The 17,622-nt window shown below is 44.6% G+C and overlaps 2 protein-coding genes across 4 annotated transcripts in view; one reads left to right on the top strand and one right to left on the bottom strand.

Moving 5' to 3' along the window:
• plcb3 (phospholipase C, beta 3 (phosphatidylinositol-specific)) overlaps positions 1-7,913 on the top strand; it is a 9,052-nt gene extending 1,139 nt beyond the window's left edge. The window contains exons 2-6 of the mRNA XM_076995815.1: positions 4-288; positions 1,990-2,079; positions 4,114-4,171; positions 4,315-4,401; positions 4,943-7,913. Of these exons, the coding sequence (XP_076851930.1) occupies positions 4-288; positions 1,990-2,079; positions 4,114-4,171; positions 4,315-4,401; positions 4,943-5,236 (814 nt within the window). The 3' untranslated portion in view covers positions 5,237-7,913. The remainder of the gene's footprint in view (positions 1-3; positions 289-1,989; positions 2,080-4,113; positions 4,172-4,314; positions 4,402-4,942) is intronic.
• A 5,768-nt stretch (positions 7,914-13,681) lies between these two features.
• Positions 13,682-17,622, bottom strand: part of LOC143504303 (sodium/calcium exchanger 1-like) — a 31,280-nt gene continuing 27,339 nt past the window's right edge. For all 3 annotated transcript variants that reach the window (XM_076995816.1, XM_076995818.1, XM_076995819.1), the window contains 2 exons: positions 17,142-17,414; positions 13,682-16,691 (listed from right to left, as the gene is read on the bottom strand). In XM_076995816.1, the coding sequence (XP_076851931.1) occupies positions 16,312-16,691; positions 17,142-17,414 (653 nt within the window). In that variant the 3' untranslated portion in view covers positions 13,682-16,311. The remainder of the gene's footprint in view (positions 16,692-17,141; positions 17,415-17,622) is intronic.

Below are 17,622 nucleotides of genomic sequence, written 5' to 3'. Positions count from 1 at the left end.
CAGGCTCACGCACACGCAGGCACACGCACACGCAGGCTCACGCACACGCAGGCTCACGCACACGCAGGCACACGCACACGCAGGCACACGCACACGCAGGCACACGCACACGCAGGCTCACGCACACGCAGGCACACGCACACGCAGGCACACGCACAAGCACACCCAGGCACACCCCGTGAAGGCTGAACTCTGTGTCTCTTTGTTTCAGTCATATCAGAAACTAAAGGAAATTGCCCAGGAATGCCAGGCGTCTCAAATAAAGAAACTGAAGGAGATATGTGAAAAGTAAGACACTTCCCTACATCTCTCTCTGCCTTTTCGTCTCTTCCTCTTTCTCACTCTCTCTCTCCCCTCTCTCTCATCTTCTCTCTCCCCCTCTCTCTTGCTCTCTCTCTCTCCCTCTCTCACTCCCTCTCTCTCCCTCTCTCCCTCTCTCACTCCCCCTCTCTCACATTCTCTCTGCCCTCGTGTGTGTGCATGTATGTTCTGAGTGGCGGTGTGTGTTGTGGTGTGTGTTCTGAGTGGCGGTGTGTGTTGTGGTGTATGTTCTGAGTGGCGGTGTGTGTTGTGGTGTATGTTCTGAGTGGCGGTGTATGTTCTGATTGGTGTATGTTCTGAGTGGCGGTGTGTGTTGTGGTGTATGTTCTGAGTGGCGGTGTATGTTCTGATTGGTGTATGTTCTGAGTGGCGGTGTGTGTTGTGGTGTGTGTTCTCAGTGGTGTATGTTCTGAGTGGCGGCGTGTGTTGTGGTGTATGTTCTGAGTGGCGGTGTGTGTTGTGGTGTGTGTTCTCAGTGGTGTATGTTCTGAGTGGCGGCGTGTGTTGTGGTGTATGTTCTCAGTGGTGTATGTTCTGAGTGGCGGTGTGTGTTGTGGTGTATGTTCTGAGTGGCGGTGTGTGTTGTGGTGTATGTTCCCAGTGGTGTATGTTCTGAGTGGCGGTGTGTGTTGTGGTGTATGTTCTGAGTGGCAGTGTGTGTTGTGTATGTTCTGATTGGTGTATGTTCTGAGTGGCGGTGTGTGTTGTGGTGTATGTTCTGAGTGGCGGTGTGTGTTGTGGTGTATGTTATGAGTGGCGGTGTGTGTTGTGGTGTATGTTCTGATTGGTGTATGTTCTGAGTGGTGGTGTGTTGTGGTGTATGTTCTCAGTGGTGGTGTATGTTATGAGTGGCGGTGTGTGTTGTGGTGTATGTTCTGAGTGGCGGTGTGTGTTGTGGTGTATGTTATGAGTGGCGGTGTGTGTTGTGGTGTATGTTCTGATTGGTGTATGTTCTGAGTGGCGGTGTGTGTTGTGGTGTATGTTCTCAGTGGTGGTGTAGGTTCTGATTGGTGTATGTTCTGAGTGGTGGTGTGTTGTGGTGTATGTTCTCAGTGGTGGTGTATGTTCTCAGTGGTGGTGTATGTTATGAGTGGCGGTGTGTGTTGTGGTGTATGTTCTGAGTGGCGGTGTGTGTTGTGGTGTATGTTATGAGTGGCGGTGTGTGTTGTGGTGTATGTTCTGATTGGTGTATGTTCTGAGTGGTGGTGTGTTGTGGTGTATGTTCTCAGTGGTGGTGTATGTTATGAGTGGCGGTGTGTGTTGTGGTGTATGTTCTGAGTGGCGGTGTGTGTTGTGGTGTATGTTATGAGTGGCGGTGTGTGTTGTGGTGTATGTTCTGATTGGTGTATGTTCTGAGTGGCGGTGTGTGTTGTGGTGTATGTTCTCAGTGGTGGTGTATGTTCTCAGTGGTGGTGTATGTTCTGATTGGTGTATGTTCTGAGTGGTGGTGTGTTGTGGTGTATGTTCTCAGTGGTGGTGTATGTTATGAGTGGCGGTGTGTGTTGTGGTGTATGTTCTGATTGGTGTATGTTCTGAGTGGCGGTGTGTGTTGTGGTGTATGTTCTCAGTGGTGGTGTATGTTCTGAGTGGCGGTGTGTGTTGTGGTGTATGTTCTCAGTGGTGGTGTATGTTCTGAGTGGTGTATGTTCTGCTCCATCTGTCCACTAGAGAGAAGAAGGAGCTACAGAAGATCCTGGACAGAAAGAGACAGAACAGCATCATCGAGGCCAAAAAAGGAGACAAAGAGAAGGCGGAGTCGTAAGTTCCTGCTTTCATCACGCTGGAGCTCCGCCCCCTCTGCACAGCGGGGCCCCTGCACATGCTGAAGAATAAGCAGTGATCTTCTCTGTGCATCTTCTCTGTGCATCTTACATTTACATTTACGGCATTTAGCAGACGCTCTTATCCAGAGCGACTTACAAAGTGCTTTGCTTCTGATTAGGGCTGGGTATCGATTCAAATTCCAAGAATCGATCCGATTCTGAAGATTAAGAATCGATTTATTTCGATTTAATCCGATTTAATCGATTCGATCCGATTCGATCCAATTCGGGGTTTAGTGTTATTAAAAATGTATTTATTTGACCTGTTTCCTGACTATGTACAGAAGCAACATGTTAAAACTAGTATTATATCAATATTAATCAGCAAATAGTTACTGGTAGTTGGTAGTTACTGATGGCTGGAAGACTGGTGAAAAGGGTAATCATAAATCTACCTTCAAGAAAGGTAATCCAGGACAATAAACAGAGGAAGTCTTTGAGGTGTCTATATCTGCAAGAGTGGACTCCTACTGGGACACTAACCAGTGCATTATTATTATGATTGAAATAATTTTTGCATTTTTATTTTAAAAGTGCTCACACTTAATAAACTGAAAGTATAAAATGTAAACGTGTATTTTTCTTTAAAGTGAGAATATAATAACAGAACTGTCACGTTACGGTCCCCGACCCCTCCCTGTTGGGCATGTGTTAACGTTGACTGCGTCTACTCGTCTGCGTATCTCCGTGGGTGCGGGTGCGTCTTGTATAATCCGTCTCACCTGTGGCCCGTCTCGTTATCACGTGGGGTTTGTGTGGTTTGTCCATTTAATGTGCGTTCGCGCAGCGTCCTGTGCTCGTCGTTGTTTGAGTCACACATGTTCTATGTAAACGTGTTTTATGTGCGCTGTCTACGCTTCGGTAAATGTAATAAACGTAACGATTTGGAAAGTGCAAAGGATTCTGTCTCGTCCATCGCCTTGCGCCCAACGTTACAAGAGCATTTTTAACTTTTTTAAACTGTAAAAACACTGGGTAAACTGTCAGTGACATGGACTAAATGTAAATAGTCACTGACACTGGATAAACTGTCCTTCTGTTTTTAGATTGCCGATTTGACTATCGTCGTTACCGTCACTGTCCGTCGCCATGTTGTTTTACGGTTAGTTAGACCGAGCACGCCAGCGTGAATTCAGTGACGAGGCGGGGGTAAAAGTTCACAAAAAAATCGATCTTTGGACGTACGAATCGATAATCACGAATCGATTCGATTCTGAATCGGAAAATCGATTTTTTCAACACAGGCCTACTTCTGATCACAGAATTCATCCTAGGAAATAGTACAGATAGGCCAGAATTCAAGATACCATTGAGTCAGACTACTACTAAACTACAGGAGTCAATGTCATTACCTAGTTAGACGTTTGCCAACAAGCACAATTAACCATAGACAGACATACATTTTAAGAACAATGGCAAGTGGTATCAGGCTTGTTAGCCTTGGCAGCATGGAGCTTCTCGGTCACTGCTTTGAGGGCAGTTTCTGTTGAGTGTGCCCGTTTGAAGCCAGACTGATTAGGATCATGGAGTTGGTTCTGGGTGAGGAAGAGAGATAATTGGTCATAGACTGCTCACTCCAGAATTTTTGATAGAAAAGAAAGAAGTGATACCGGTCTGTAGTTGTTCGTGCCAGAGATGTCAAGTGTTGCTTTTTTCAAGATTGGTACCACCCTTGCCATCTTGAGCACGGTAGGTACATGACCCGAAACTAAGGAGTTGTTGATGATTGCCGAGATGAACGAGAGTTCTCTTGACATATTCTGGAAAAGAGTGGAAGGAATTGGGTCCAGTGGGCAGTGTTAACTGAAATCTTGAAATCTGTTGAAATCTTCAATTAGGTTTGCACCTAATGCTAAAAAAGCATTTGCAGTAAAAAAAAACATGGTATTTTTGTGGAAATTTGATCTCTCTCTCTCTCCCTCTCTCTCTCTCTCTCTCTCTCTCTCTCTCTCTCTCTCTCTCTGCACAGTGAACTGAATGAGATCAATAGGAAACACATCCAAGAATCTGTGAGCTTAATCCTCAGGGTACGAGCGCTCCACATCTTCACTTTAGTGTACAAACATGCCACTCCAACATTTTTCACTCATTTGTTCATCACACACACACACACACACACACACACACACACACAACACTTACTCCACTCCTGATTGTGTGGTGTTTGCAGTTGGATGAAGCCCAGGAGAAGCGTCAGGAGAGGCTGAAGTTACAGCAGAGGGACATCGTACAGAAGCTGGAGGAGGAGCAGCAACCGGTGCAGCCACACCTCCTCTCTTCTCCTCTCCTCTCTCTTCTCCTCTCCTCCTCCTCTCTCTCTTCTCCTCTCCTCTCTCTTCTCCTCTCTCTTCTCCTCTCCTCTTTTCTCCTCTCTTCTCCTCTCCTCCTCTCCTCTCTCTCTTCTCTTCTCCTCTCTTTCTTCTCATCTCTTCTCCTCTCCTCTCTTCTCCTCTCCTCTCTCTCTTCTCTTCTCCTCTCTCTTCTCATCTCCTCTGTCTCTGCTCTCTCTCTCCTCTCCTCTCTCTCCTCTCCTCTCTCCTTTCTCTTCTCCTCTCTCCTCTCCTCTCTTTTCTCTTCTTCTCTCCCTCTCCATTACTCCCTAGGCTGCCACTGTGCTTTTCAACTCTCACACTTTGCTATTTTTCTATTGATGATTTGTCAAGAATATCTGTTAATTTACATTTATGTTTTAGGTTTTTCCAGACATTCCATAGTCTCATAGTTTTCTCTCTTTCTTTCTCTCTCTCTCTCTCTTTCTCTCTCCCTTTTCTGTTTCACCATCATGTTCCCCCCTGCAGCACTTTTTGCGTTTGCAGCGGGATTGCGAGGCGGAGCTCGACCGCTTACCCGAAGAGATCTGCTGCTACCTGCAGGGGGAGCTAGAGACCAAAGGCCTCCGCAGCGACGCCCTCTTCAGTCAGCTCCCCAGCCGCGATAACGCCGGCTCGGGCCCGCCCTCTAACTGCAGCACGCCCCCTTTCCCCTCGCCCAGTCACAGCTGGAGCCAAAGTCTGGACCACAGCACCACGCTGGGAGACTCCTCCTCCTCTAGCACGCCTGTGACGTCCGAGTCTGAGCTCACCGCAGTGTGACCGCTTTAGTGTGACCGCTTTAGTGTGACCGCTTTAGTGTGACTGGTTTCACTCCCTCACTCCTCCCTCATGAGCTCCACCTCTCATGCCATGTTTCTCACTGGATTGTTAGAAATAGTATTACTAAAAGATGTATAAATGTTTTTATAGGATTTGTTTATAATTTTTTTTTTGCTTCCCTGACCCCACACACACACACACGCGCACACACACACGACACACACACACACACACACGCACACGCACACGCACACACACACGTGCTCATAGCTTCCCCAACAGGATGGAGTTCTCTCCGCTGCCAATAATCTCACTGGGCTTAATCTTTTAATGTCTACATTTCTTATTTTCTTTTAACCAAAAGTCACGTTTGTAGCCAAAAACTATAATGACTTGTTCTCTAGCTTTAACTATATTGGCAGTCATGCATACTGATGTCTGTGTGTCAAGCACCTGTGCAACGGAGGGAGTTTTTAAAGAGAATTTTATTTATTTCTGTGGTATGCAAGGCTGGGGGAGCCTTAACTGTAGTACTCAAAATCATCCTGCAGGTGGCAGTGTAGCTTTAGTAGTACCGTAGGTTACTCGCAACTATAATGCAAATCTAGGATAATGCTTAATCTGAATGGTACTTGTTTAACATAACGATGCGCAGATGGCCAGTCCTGTAAGCCAACTGCCCATGCCCTCCGTACAGTTAATTCTCACTACATATTTCAGCAATAGGCAAAATACATTAATGTAATGGATATTTTAGTGCACGTGTGAGCATGAGTGCGTGTGAGTGTGTGCATGTTGGTATTCTTGCAGATTTATTTGCTTGAATAGTGATTCTTCTTCACTTAAATTCTCTTTGGTCGTTTTATTTTTAACTTCTCACCCAAATTATGACCATGAGTACGAACCCCCAATCTTCCTCCCTCTTCCTCCCCCCCTCTCTCTCTCTGTCTCCCTCTCCTTCCCTCCCTCCTTCCTCTGTCTATGTCTCTCCATCTCTCCCTCTCTCTTTGTCTCTCTCCATCCCGACATCTGTGACTTGGCTTATTCTAACCCTTGTGTGTGTTTTTTAATTTGGTGTGTAATTGGGGTGTTGATCCTATACACTGTGCTTCATGAAACCACTACCAGTCGGGCAACCAGCCTGTGTTTTCACTCCGCGCCCCCCCAGACTGCCATACAGGGCTGGGCAGGCTCAACAAATCATCTGTTCCCATCTAACTCAGACCCCCCCCCACCACAAGCTGGATCCCACGCAGGGGAACATGAGTAGAAAGGAGAGGTCATGGTGTGTGGTACTGGGAGATGGAGGTCTGCTCAGAATCATAACCCTGTTGCGTAATTGTCAGAGATGGGCAGTGTATTTGAGCTGAGCAACCGTGGGATTTATAGCGTGGAGCTGATTTGATTTGACCTCCTCATTCCGGATTCATGTTTATCGTTGCTCTGTGGTATATGTCCATAATCTCTGCTAATGGATGAGAGCCTCGTTTTAAGTAAATGGGCCAGCAGTATCTCTCCCTCCATCTCTCCATCATGTATTCTCCTCCTTATGTCCCCTCTATCTCTTCCTCTTCTCCAGTTATTAAGCCCACACCACCAAACATTTGGACTTACACAGCAGTATAAGTGATGACAGTCACTTGGACTAATCAGCCATTTTACGGCCCGTTTGAGAGGTCTGCTTGAATGATTCAGCTGCTGATGCAGAAGTCCTCGCTCATCTCAGCAAGGTTAGGAGGCCGGTGGTCTGCCAGACCATCCAGAAAGTTCAGGTTCAAAAGCGGAAGTTCAATAATCCTTTAGGGGCGAATTGAGATTATGGCAGGAAATACTATCATTCAAGCCTTAGACCACCATCCAGTGCTAAGGGAAGGCTGTCCTGTGTCTGTAGTCCAGTGCTAAGGGAAGGCTGTCCTGTGTCTGTAGTCCAGTGCTAAGGGAAGGCTGTCCTGCGTCTGTAGTCCAGTGCTAAGGGAAGGCTGTCCTGTGTCTGTAGTCCAGTGCTAAGGGAAGGCTGTCCTGCATCTGTAGTCCAGTGCTAAGGAAGGCTGTCCTGCGTCTGTAGTCCTGTGCTAAGGGAAGGCTGTCCTGTGTCTGTAGTCCAGTGCTAAGGGAAGGCTGTCCTGCATCTGTAGTCCTGTGCAAAGGGAAGGCTGTCCTGCGTCTGTAGTCCTGTGCTAAGGGAAGGCTGTCCTGTGTTTGTGGGTGTAGGAGACGGGCATGAATGTACATGGCTGCTACAGACTACTCAACCTCTCCGAGTCCTGGCGTCTTTAATGTGTCCAAAGCTTTAAAAGCCCATCTAAATGGGGGAAATTGGTACTGTTTCATATTGTATACTGAAAATTGTTGTTATTAGTGTAGATTTTATGAAGACATGCCATTAATATGTGTATATGATTTTGGGTTTAAGATATGGTTGCTACATCAATATAAACCTTAAATAGTGTGATGTTATGTGAGCTTTACTACTGACTAGATGAGGGGTTGCACATAATTCCAGGTGATGTGTGGTGTGTGTTTACATATGAGAGAACCTTCAGAGTATGATAAAGATCAGAGTATGATAAAGAACTCTATGAAATCGTTTGGTCTGTCCCAGAAAGTTTCTAAGAAAGACACACACACACTCTCTCTCTCTCTCACTCTCTCTCTCTCTCTCTCTCCTCTCTCCTCTCTCTCTCTCTCTCTCTCTCTCTCTCCTCTCTCTCTCTCTCTCTCTCCTCTCTCTCTCTCTCTCTCACCCCTCAGGTTGTCATATCTTATGCCTATCATGTTAATAGGCGAGCACTTCAACCACATTCAAACACCCAAACAGTCTATGTTTCATGTTTGTGTGTAAACCTGCGTGTACCACAGCTGAGGTCGTGGTCCCCACTCGGCTCTGGTGAACTCTGGGTCTCCTGTGTGTAGAGTATATGTCCACTAGTGTTTGTGGGGACACTTAGGAAAGCTTTTTATTCCCCATACAATCAACTGACCTTGTGATTCTTGCACATTGTAAGAGTTTCAAATTCGGTGGTTCCTAAGGCCAGACTCTCAACACAGAAAAATCTGATGGCTTTGTGATATTATTGTCCTGCTGCGATTGGTTAGATTCTTAAATCCTCCGGAGTTTTAATTCATTTACACATTGGTGCACTTTTATTCTCCCCCTTCTCATTTTTTTCTTTGTTTTTAACATCTGTTATGTATTGTAGCGTCAAAACAAACAGATTGTATACTATTATGTAGATCCAGTCTGATGGATTTGGCACAATATGTAATTAAATATAGTTTTAACAAGATGTTTTTAAGTAGTAATTCTGGCCATTCTTATGTTCATCTCCTACCAAGAATGGTTGGTTGGTTGAATTAAAGGGGACAGTGCTGTGGCACATTACTATAAACCACAGATTCCAACGCAAGCAAAGACTGAAGGCAGAACACCTAGTTCTGATCCACCTTGACTCGCAGATTAAACCAAGTACATGTGATTATCTATCTATCTATCTATCTATCTATCTATCTATCTATCTATCTATCTATCTATCTATCTATCTATCTATCTATCTATCTATCTATCTATCTATCTATCTATCTATCTATCTATCTATCTATCTATCTCACTGTTTTCTCCCTTACTCTCTATCCACCTTTCTTACTGAAACACTGTAAGTAAAGTACTGGTCTGGCTTGTGTAAGGGAATCATTACGGCTCTGGTTGTATGTCTTATTGCCTCAGTGGAATTATATATGGAACTGTACATTCAATAAATAGAAGATTTTGTCAGAAATGTTGCCCTTCCGGGGTATTTCAGTTCTTTTTTTACACATGAGAAAGTGGTAAACACTCCACACAGGAAGGTTATATTAGGACCCCAATACATATTTTTCATTTACAATATAGTTTTTTCATGTTTCCTTCACCAATACATCCTATCAGTACATCCACAAATCTTTAATTTCCACGTAACTTCAGTGGAGTTAGTTAAAGTGTGATATTAGTGATATAGCCAGGTAGAGGATTCATAACTCTTAACATGTTGGCAACAGCAAAGCACTTTGTAAGTCGCTCTCGATAAGTGTCTGCTAAATGATGTAAATGTAATAGCTCTGGCAAAATTGCACTCATTCTTATAATATCCCTTCTGATAAACTTGTAAGGAATGTGACCTATAGCCTAGACTCCAGGACACTGGTACATCATACGTCACTGAGGCATTTTTGATTGACATCCTTGCAGTTCCGCACATAACAGGGAGATTATAACACCAGAGTCAAAACGACACTGCCAAAAGGCGAGAGTAATTTTGGCAAGCGTCATACTGAAGCATTGTACACAATGAATAGTGTGTTTTGCATTTAATAAAGTACGTTTCTTTTCATATAGTTATCCTATAATACAGATGTTATATGTAACTTTGGACAAATAGCTAGGATAACATCATACATTACGAAAATGGTGAAATACGGCAGTCCACATTTATGAAGGAGGAACCTTGTTCCCGAGGCTGCATTGGCTGATAACGCCACGTTATCGTATGGTATCTGTATATAGTATAATGTAGCCTAACTACACGAATAAATGTTCCTAATGCAGTGGGTAGCAGGTGTATGTGAGAAGATGTAATTCCCAGCCAGATGTTTACCCTTCAGGAGGCTCGTTACACCCTTTATTTAATTCCCACCTTGTGTTTCTAATTCTCTCCCGGGGCCTTCATGGGGGTTTGGTGCGCGAGCCCCGGGGAGGTGTCGGTGTGCGCGCGAGACGCCTGCGCGACACTCACAGCACTGCACGTCATCAAAACGTCGCTGATTCACTGCACTTAAGATACAGGCCGACATCTTTTATGAAGTGGATCCCTATCCTAAATTGCTGTCTTTTTAGTAGAATAATAGGCCTAATAACGAAAGGTTGCATATGCACTAAAAGTATGCCGTACTCAATCTAATTAACGACACAGAATGGCTATGACGCAGTTTTTTATTTACCTTTTTAAACCTTCAACTTACACTACCCCGTATTGAATTAATTGCCTCGTTATTTAACAATGGAGCCATATTTAGATCGGATGGCAGTCTGTCAAGGTTTCCACCTGTGCCTGATTTGACATCAGTGATGTCTGAACTAATGGTTCAACTGGGCAGCCCCCCCCCCCCCCCCCCCCCCCCCCCCTTTCCCACAATGCCTTGCGTATTCCCCGAGGTGCACTTCGGCATGCCGGTCACGGCCTCGGGCTGTTGCGGCTCGCCGGTCATTCAGATACTCCACATTCATTCACGGGTTCATCCTGGCTCGCAGCCTGTGTTTTTCTAAACCCAGACGCCGCATTTCTTTCCGTCTTTTCTGCCTTCTCTCCTCACTCTCCAGGGGGACTGGTTTTCCCTCTCTTTTTATTCCTCTCTTCCTATTGTTCCTCTCCAGTGAATGACAGACTGTCAAGAAGAGTGGCAGTGTCTGGACTCCTGAGTCTAACTCCTGTCAAATCAGCATAGAGCCAAAAACACTACCAACACCCACTACCAACCCCTCACCACCACCACCACCAACCCCACCACCACCACTACCAACACCCACTACCAACCCCTCACCACCACCACTACCAACCCCTCACCAACCCCACCACCCACCCCCCTCACTACCAACCACCACCCCTCATATATATATATATATATATATATATATATATATATATATATATATATATATATATATATATATATATACAGTTGTGATCAAATTTATTCAACCCCCAATGCTGCGAAGGGTTTTATGGAATTCAGTGCACATTTGTAATTGTGTTCATAATGAAATCTTACAAGGACTTGTTAAAGAACTAAATGCAACTAAGATAGCATCAATTTTTTTTGTCATAAAGTATTAAATGGCCTTTTTGTGATTTCTTCATTGACACAATTATTCAACCCCTTTACGACTACCACTCCTAAGAACAGAGGTTCATTCCAGTGTTTTCCATCAGGTATTGAAAACATCTGTGGATGTCAACGAGCAGCAATCAAGCATGATAAGCACCAATTAGGCAGATTTAAAAGGACTGTGATACTCAGCTCCTTCTAGACATCTACTGGTGTGTTTCCAAGCATGGTGAAGGCAAGAGAATGGTCCCAGAAGACAAGAGAAGAGGTTATTGCTCTTCACAAGAATGGCAATGGATATAAAAAGATTGCGAAGTTGTTAAATATTCCAAGAGACACTATCGGAAGTATCATTCGCAAGTTCAAGTTAAAGGGCACAGTGGAAACGTTACCTGGTCGTGGCAGAAAGAAGATCCTGACCACGACTGCTGTGCGCTACCTGAAGCGTAATGTGGAGAAAAATCCCCGCGTGACTGCTAAGGAACTGAAAAAAGACCTGTCAGATGTGGGCACTGAAGTTTCAGCTCAGACAATAAGGCGCGCACTGCATAACGAAGACCTCCATGCCAGAACGCCCAGACGCACCCCCTTGCTGACTCCAAAGAACAAGAAAAGTCGACTGCAGTATGCCAAAAGTCATGTGGACAAGCCACAAAGGTTTTGGAACAGTGTACTGTGGTCAGATGAAACTAAATTAGAACTGTTTGGGACAATGGACCAGCGCTATGTTTGGAGAAGGAAGAACCAGGCTTATGAACAAAAGAACACCTTGCCTACTGTGAAGCATGGCGGGGGGTCAATTATGCTTTGGGGCTGTTTTGCTTCTAATGGTACAGGAAAGCTTCAACGTGTGCAGGGTACCATGAATTCCCTTCAGTACCAGGAGATCTTGGAGGAAAATGTGATGGAGTCAGTCACAAACCTGCGGCTTGGGAGACGTTGGACCTTCCAACAGGACAATGATCCGAAGCACACATCCAAGTCCACTAGAGCATGGTTGAACATGAAAGGCTGGAACATTCTAGTGGCCATCGCAATCACCAGACTTAAATCCAATTGAGAACCTCTGGTGGGACCTAAAGAAGGCAGTTGCAGTGCGCAAGCCTAAGAATGACTGAACTGGAGGCTTTTGCCCATGAAGAATGGGCTAAGATACCCATAGGTCGCTGCAAGACACTTGTGTCAAGCTATGCTTCACGCTTGAAAGCTGTCATAACTGGAAAAGGATGTTGTACTAAGTACTAAAAAATAATGTCACTAGGGGGTTGAATAAAACTGATAATGATGTGAGCACAGTAAAGACATTTGTGGTTATTCCATCATAAATATTATGTTATGTTTGTCTAATTTATAAGTGCCTCTTTGATATAATTGTAAATAAGATGACTGAAATGATCAAAATCAATGTCAAACTGGCCAAAACACTTTATTTCAGTGGGGGTTGAATAAATTTGATCACAACTGTATATATATAAACAACTTAAAATTGAACCTGTGGTGTTTTTAAACAAGGTTAGGAGTATGAAGGTCTTGTGGCATCATGCACAGAGAGGCCAGCTGCTCCCTGAGCCCCTCAGTGCATCAAAAACGCAGGCTGGCAAAATCTTAACAATTCTCTTCCTTTCGCATCATGATTTGAGGACGCAACGTATTTAAAGCAACAGAACAACATGTTGTGATTTAAAGGGAAGGAGTTCTGATACGGATGGGGGTAAACATGAAATGAGTGAAGAGAAACACAACAAAGAAGAAATGTACAAGGAAGTGTACACACACACACACACACACGCACAAACACACACACACACACACACTGGCTGGCATGTTTGGCAATTCTCTCCTTTTTTCCAAATACTACCTATAAGTTGCAGCTGTAGCTATGCAAATACAAATCAATCCTGCCCCTTCACCCACGCACACAAACACAATTAAAGCTTTTAATAACAAGATATCAATATAACATAAATGTAGTCAAAATGTACAGAAGTAGTGTAAGAGATAGTGTACTGCACACATGCTTAGGTTATTTTAATCTTCTTTGCTAAAAGTCTATGATTTACCTTCTACATGTACAATAAATCTTAGTATTGCATAATAACTTTAGAAAAATATGAATGTGAGTGAATATCCAGGACCGTGTGTGTGTGTGTGTGTTGGGAGGGTGTGATGGCTGAAGGAGGGAGAGGCAACGCTGAGAAATGTGGGCACGTGAAAAGGATGTTTGCACTGTTGTAAAAGTAATCTGTATGCCACTGCAGAACCGTGTGTGTGTGTGCTTTTGTGTGTGCAAGTCAGTGACTCTTGGACACTTCACTCTCACCCAATGGATCACAATGTTGGATGGTATGCCACACACACACACATTTCTGGCAAAAAAATATATACAGGGAAATACAGAGGAAAACCAACCTGTGGTTCAGAATGTTTGTGTGTGTACGTATGTGGTGTGTGTGTGTGTGTGTGTGTGTGTGTGTGTGTGTGTGTGTGTGTGTGAACATAGCTAATCATATTTACTTTCTAAAACTACATTTTCCATGACAGACCATCATGCGCTTTAGGATAAATCATAATCCACAGACACCACTCTCCTAATTCCCACCATTGTTTATTAAAAACAAGACTGAACCTTTCACTCCTTTTCTCTCCTCTCTCTCTCTCTCTCTCTCTCTCTCTCCTTCTCTCTCTCTCTCTCTCATTCAGAACACACCTAGGTTTTGGAAATGAATTACAGCGGTTGTTTTTCATTGCCATGTTTAGGGCTGCCACCCCAATTCATGAAACCTTAAGTGTAGCCAGACAGCTAGGAAGAAAGGTAGTGACCTTATAAGGAGATTACCACACACACACACACACACACACACACACACACACACACACACACACACACACACACACACACACACAGAGGGAGAGAGAAGGAGAGATAGTATTAACAGGCCCAGGCTCAGACAAGACAATGACTCTCTGGGATGGTTGCCTAGCAACAGGAGGTGCTAAAAATACACTGCATACACATTCTATCACTCAAAACAATGTATTAGGCTGAAACAGTTCCTCAGAATAGCTAAATATCTGCACGAGTACTATATTTGTCACACCTCTGCTCTCTGTCCTCTGCCCATTTTTGCTCTTTTGCGTATGATGACTCCATCCTCCATTCTCAACAGGGGATTACATTAAACAAAATTGCGGGGGGGGGTGGATAGAGATAACGTTCCCTCTCTCTTCTGTTCTATCGTTCTACAAATACACGCACACTTTATCTTCACAACACAGAGCAAACCCACATGCTACAAATGCTCACCTCAACAATACAGTGACGAGATAAACGTGCTGTACCAAGAGTGTTGTAGTTTTACAACAACAATGTAATCAGTATATAATAAAAAATAATAGTAATAGCAATAATAATATCTTTATATTACACTAAATCAGTGTTTTTGCGTAGAGACACAAGCTCAGACAAAGTGTGTGTTCTGGCACTGAAACCAAAGACCTCTTTACATGGTGTCAAAAGTCATTGCCTGCCCAGAACGTCCATAGTAACACTTTTCTCCTTGACACAGCAGAAGTTCTTAGTCCACCTTAATCCACCTCAGTTCATCTTAGTCCACCTTAGTCCACCTTAATCCACCTCAGTTCATCTTAGTCCACCTTAATCCACCTCAGTTCATCTTAGTCCACCTTAGTCCATCTTAATCCACCTCAGTTCATCGTAGTCCATCTTAATCCACCTTAGTCTATCTTAGTCCACCTTAGTCCATCTTAATCCACCTCAGTCCATCTTAGTCCACCTTAATCCACCTCAGTTCATCTTAGTCCATCTTAGTCCACCTTAGTCCATCTTAGTCCATCTTAATCCACCTCAGTTCATCTTAGTCCACCTCAGTCCATCTTAGTCCATCTTAATCCAGCTCAGTTCATCTTAGTCCACCTCAGTCCATCTTAGTCCATCTTAATCCACCTCAGTTCATCTTAGTCCACCTCAGTCCATCTTAGTCCACCTTAATCCACCTCAGTTCATCTTAGTCCGCCTTAGTCCATCTTAATCCACTTCAGTTCATCTTAGTCCACCTTAATCCACATCAATTCATCTTAGTCCACCTCAGTCCAGCTTAGTTCACCTCAGTCCATCTTAGTCCACCTTAATCTACCTCAGTTCATCTTAGTCCACCTTAATCCACATCAATTCATCTTAATCCACCTCAGTCCTCCTTAGTCCACTACTTCCACCTTAGACAGTCCACCTTAGACAACTCAGCTAAGTTTTCCTGCCATTGCTGAGATTTGGAAAGGTTTCTTCAAATACAGAACAGACAATAGCCCAGCCTACCTTTGGAATAAATCACACTGTCAGCAGGAACTCTATGGTTTATCCAATTTTTAGGTTATGTCCTGACATTCAGCCCTTAAGGTGTTCATAATCGCCATTTTCAGAATTATTCACAGAACAAAGATCTTTGTTCTGATTGGTCCTGTAACTTGCCTCTCAGAGTCCGGAATCAGAATGTCTTGTCCCGCCTCCCTTTATAAAATGTGCATATTTTCTGTAGTTTTCTTCTCATGTACTTGTCTTCTTTTTATTACCTCTTGAAACATGCTTCAGTTCCATCACACATGAACACACATAGCAAATCCATCATTTTATTATAATCCACGTTTAGAGTCCGATGCTGTCAACCGATGTTGGTCCAAATGTTTTTAGGACATCACCATTACAGCTACACAATAACACTGACACCATTAACACCATTGAAAAGGAGTAGAAAAACGTAATGGGAGAGATCTTTCATCTTTCTCTGTGAATCTGGAGCTTTGGATTGGCTCAAATAGGGACGGGGAGTTGGAAGAGGAAGTGTCATCGGTTACTGGTACGGACAAGTTTAAGACAGCTTCAGAGTTGGTACAAGTAAGGCAAAGACAGCAAGAGAGTGAGGGTAGAGTAGTACTTTAGAGCACAGAGAAGACAGAAGCAGAGAGGAGAAATGACTAGTGTGAAAAGAGACACTCACAGTTCATTTAAAATACTAAAACCTAATAGAACATTGTCTACCATGAGAACTCTACATAATGTCTCTTCACCTAGTGCATTCCTGATACTTTCCCTCTCTCGCTCTCTCTCTTCTCCCCCCCTCTCCCCTCCTGTCTCTCTCTTTCTCTTTCTCTCCCTTTTCCCTCCTTCCATTTCTCCCCCTCTCTCTTTCTCTCCCTCTCACTCAGAATCCAGGAATGTGACAGTATGCTTCCAGGGAGGCCAGCAGGATGTAGAGGAGCCAGAGGAAAATGAAGAACAGCGACGTCAGCATCTTGCAAGTCCGCGGGCCACCCAGCTCCCCCGAGGCCACCGAGGGGCGCCGGCGGTACAGGAGCACGCTGACGGACACCACGCACAGCGCCGTGAACAGAGTGACGGAGAACGCCAAGGAGCCCGGCGCCACCCGGAAGGGCTTGCCTTTGGTGCGCCAGTACACGGCAGCGATGGTCCACGCCACGCCGATGCCCAGGAAGACGTTCACGGCGTTGCTGCCCGTCACGTTCCCGATGGAGGCATCGGCGTACTGGTCCTGGATGGCTGCAACCTTACTGGCAAATGTGTCTGTGGAAGAGGAGAGAGAGAGGGATGGATGGGTAAAATGACCCCTTGAACAGGCTAGAACTAACCTTAAACCTAGCGAATAGAATAGTCAAGATACTTAAGCTACATCAATACACACACAAGCACACACACATCTAACTGATGTGTGAATGTGTGTGTGTGTGTGTGTGTGTTTTAAAGGGAATGTGGATTTTCAGTAACGTTAAGCCTACATAAACAAAGATTCAATCTCTTCAGACAAGCAATATATAACTAGTCACATAGCAACATCTCAACAGTAATGACATATTCCGTTGACGCATTTTCCACTTGAAAGGATCATGCCATGAATGAATAACTTTCAATCATTCATTCATTCATCCATTGACACGCTTGAAGAAGCGACACAAACGCTAGCCTTACTTTGGGCACCCGACAAACCGCGGCCACATTTGCTATGGAAACACACACCTGGTACAGAGGTGCCCAGTGCCACAAACACCACGGCGGTGACGGAGTCCTTCAGTCCGACGGTGCAGCCGAAGTGGGACGCCAAGTCACCTGTCACCGCCGTCAGGACTCCGATCAGCAAGATCGACACGATGAAACATGCCCAGCCGTTCCAGTACTCGGTCGGCGGTACGAAGGCAAAAAGAACCTTCCAGAAGACTGTGAGGAAGTGCATGATGTAGTCAAAACAGGAGGGCAGACGCTCCTCTCCGCTCTCCTCATCATCATCATCACCTGAAGGGCCAAAGGGCAAAGGTTAGGGAGGGAGAAGGCCTTGGACAACGAATACCTGATGTTGGCTAAATATCCGAGAAAGGGCAGAACTGAACAGAATGCGAATGAGCCTGACAACCTGTCAATCAAACCACTTGGTACTGACTGCATTTCAAACTGCGTTAACCCCAAAGATGGTCTCAAAGATTGGTGACTGCTCCACCTTTAC

The sequence above is a fragment of the Brachyhypopomus gauderio genome, unplaced genomic scaffold (genome assembly GCF_052324685.1).
Source record: "Brachyhypopomus gauderio isolate BG-103 unplaced genomic scaffold, BGAUD_0.2 sc255, whole genome shotgun sequence".
NCBI lineage: Eukaryota > Metazoa > Chordata > Actinopteri > Gymnotiformes > Hypopomidae > Brachyhypopomus > Brachyhypopomus gauderio.
Note: the sequence above shows the minus strand (reverse complement) of the source record. Positions and strands in the feature narration are given on the sequence as shown.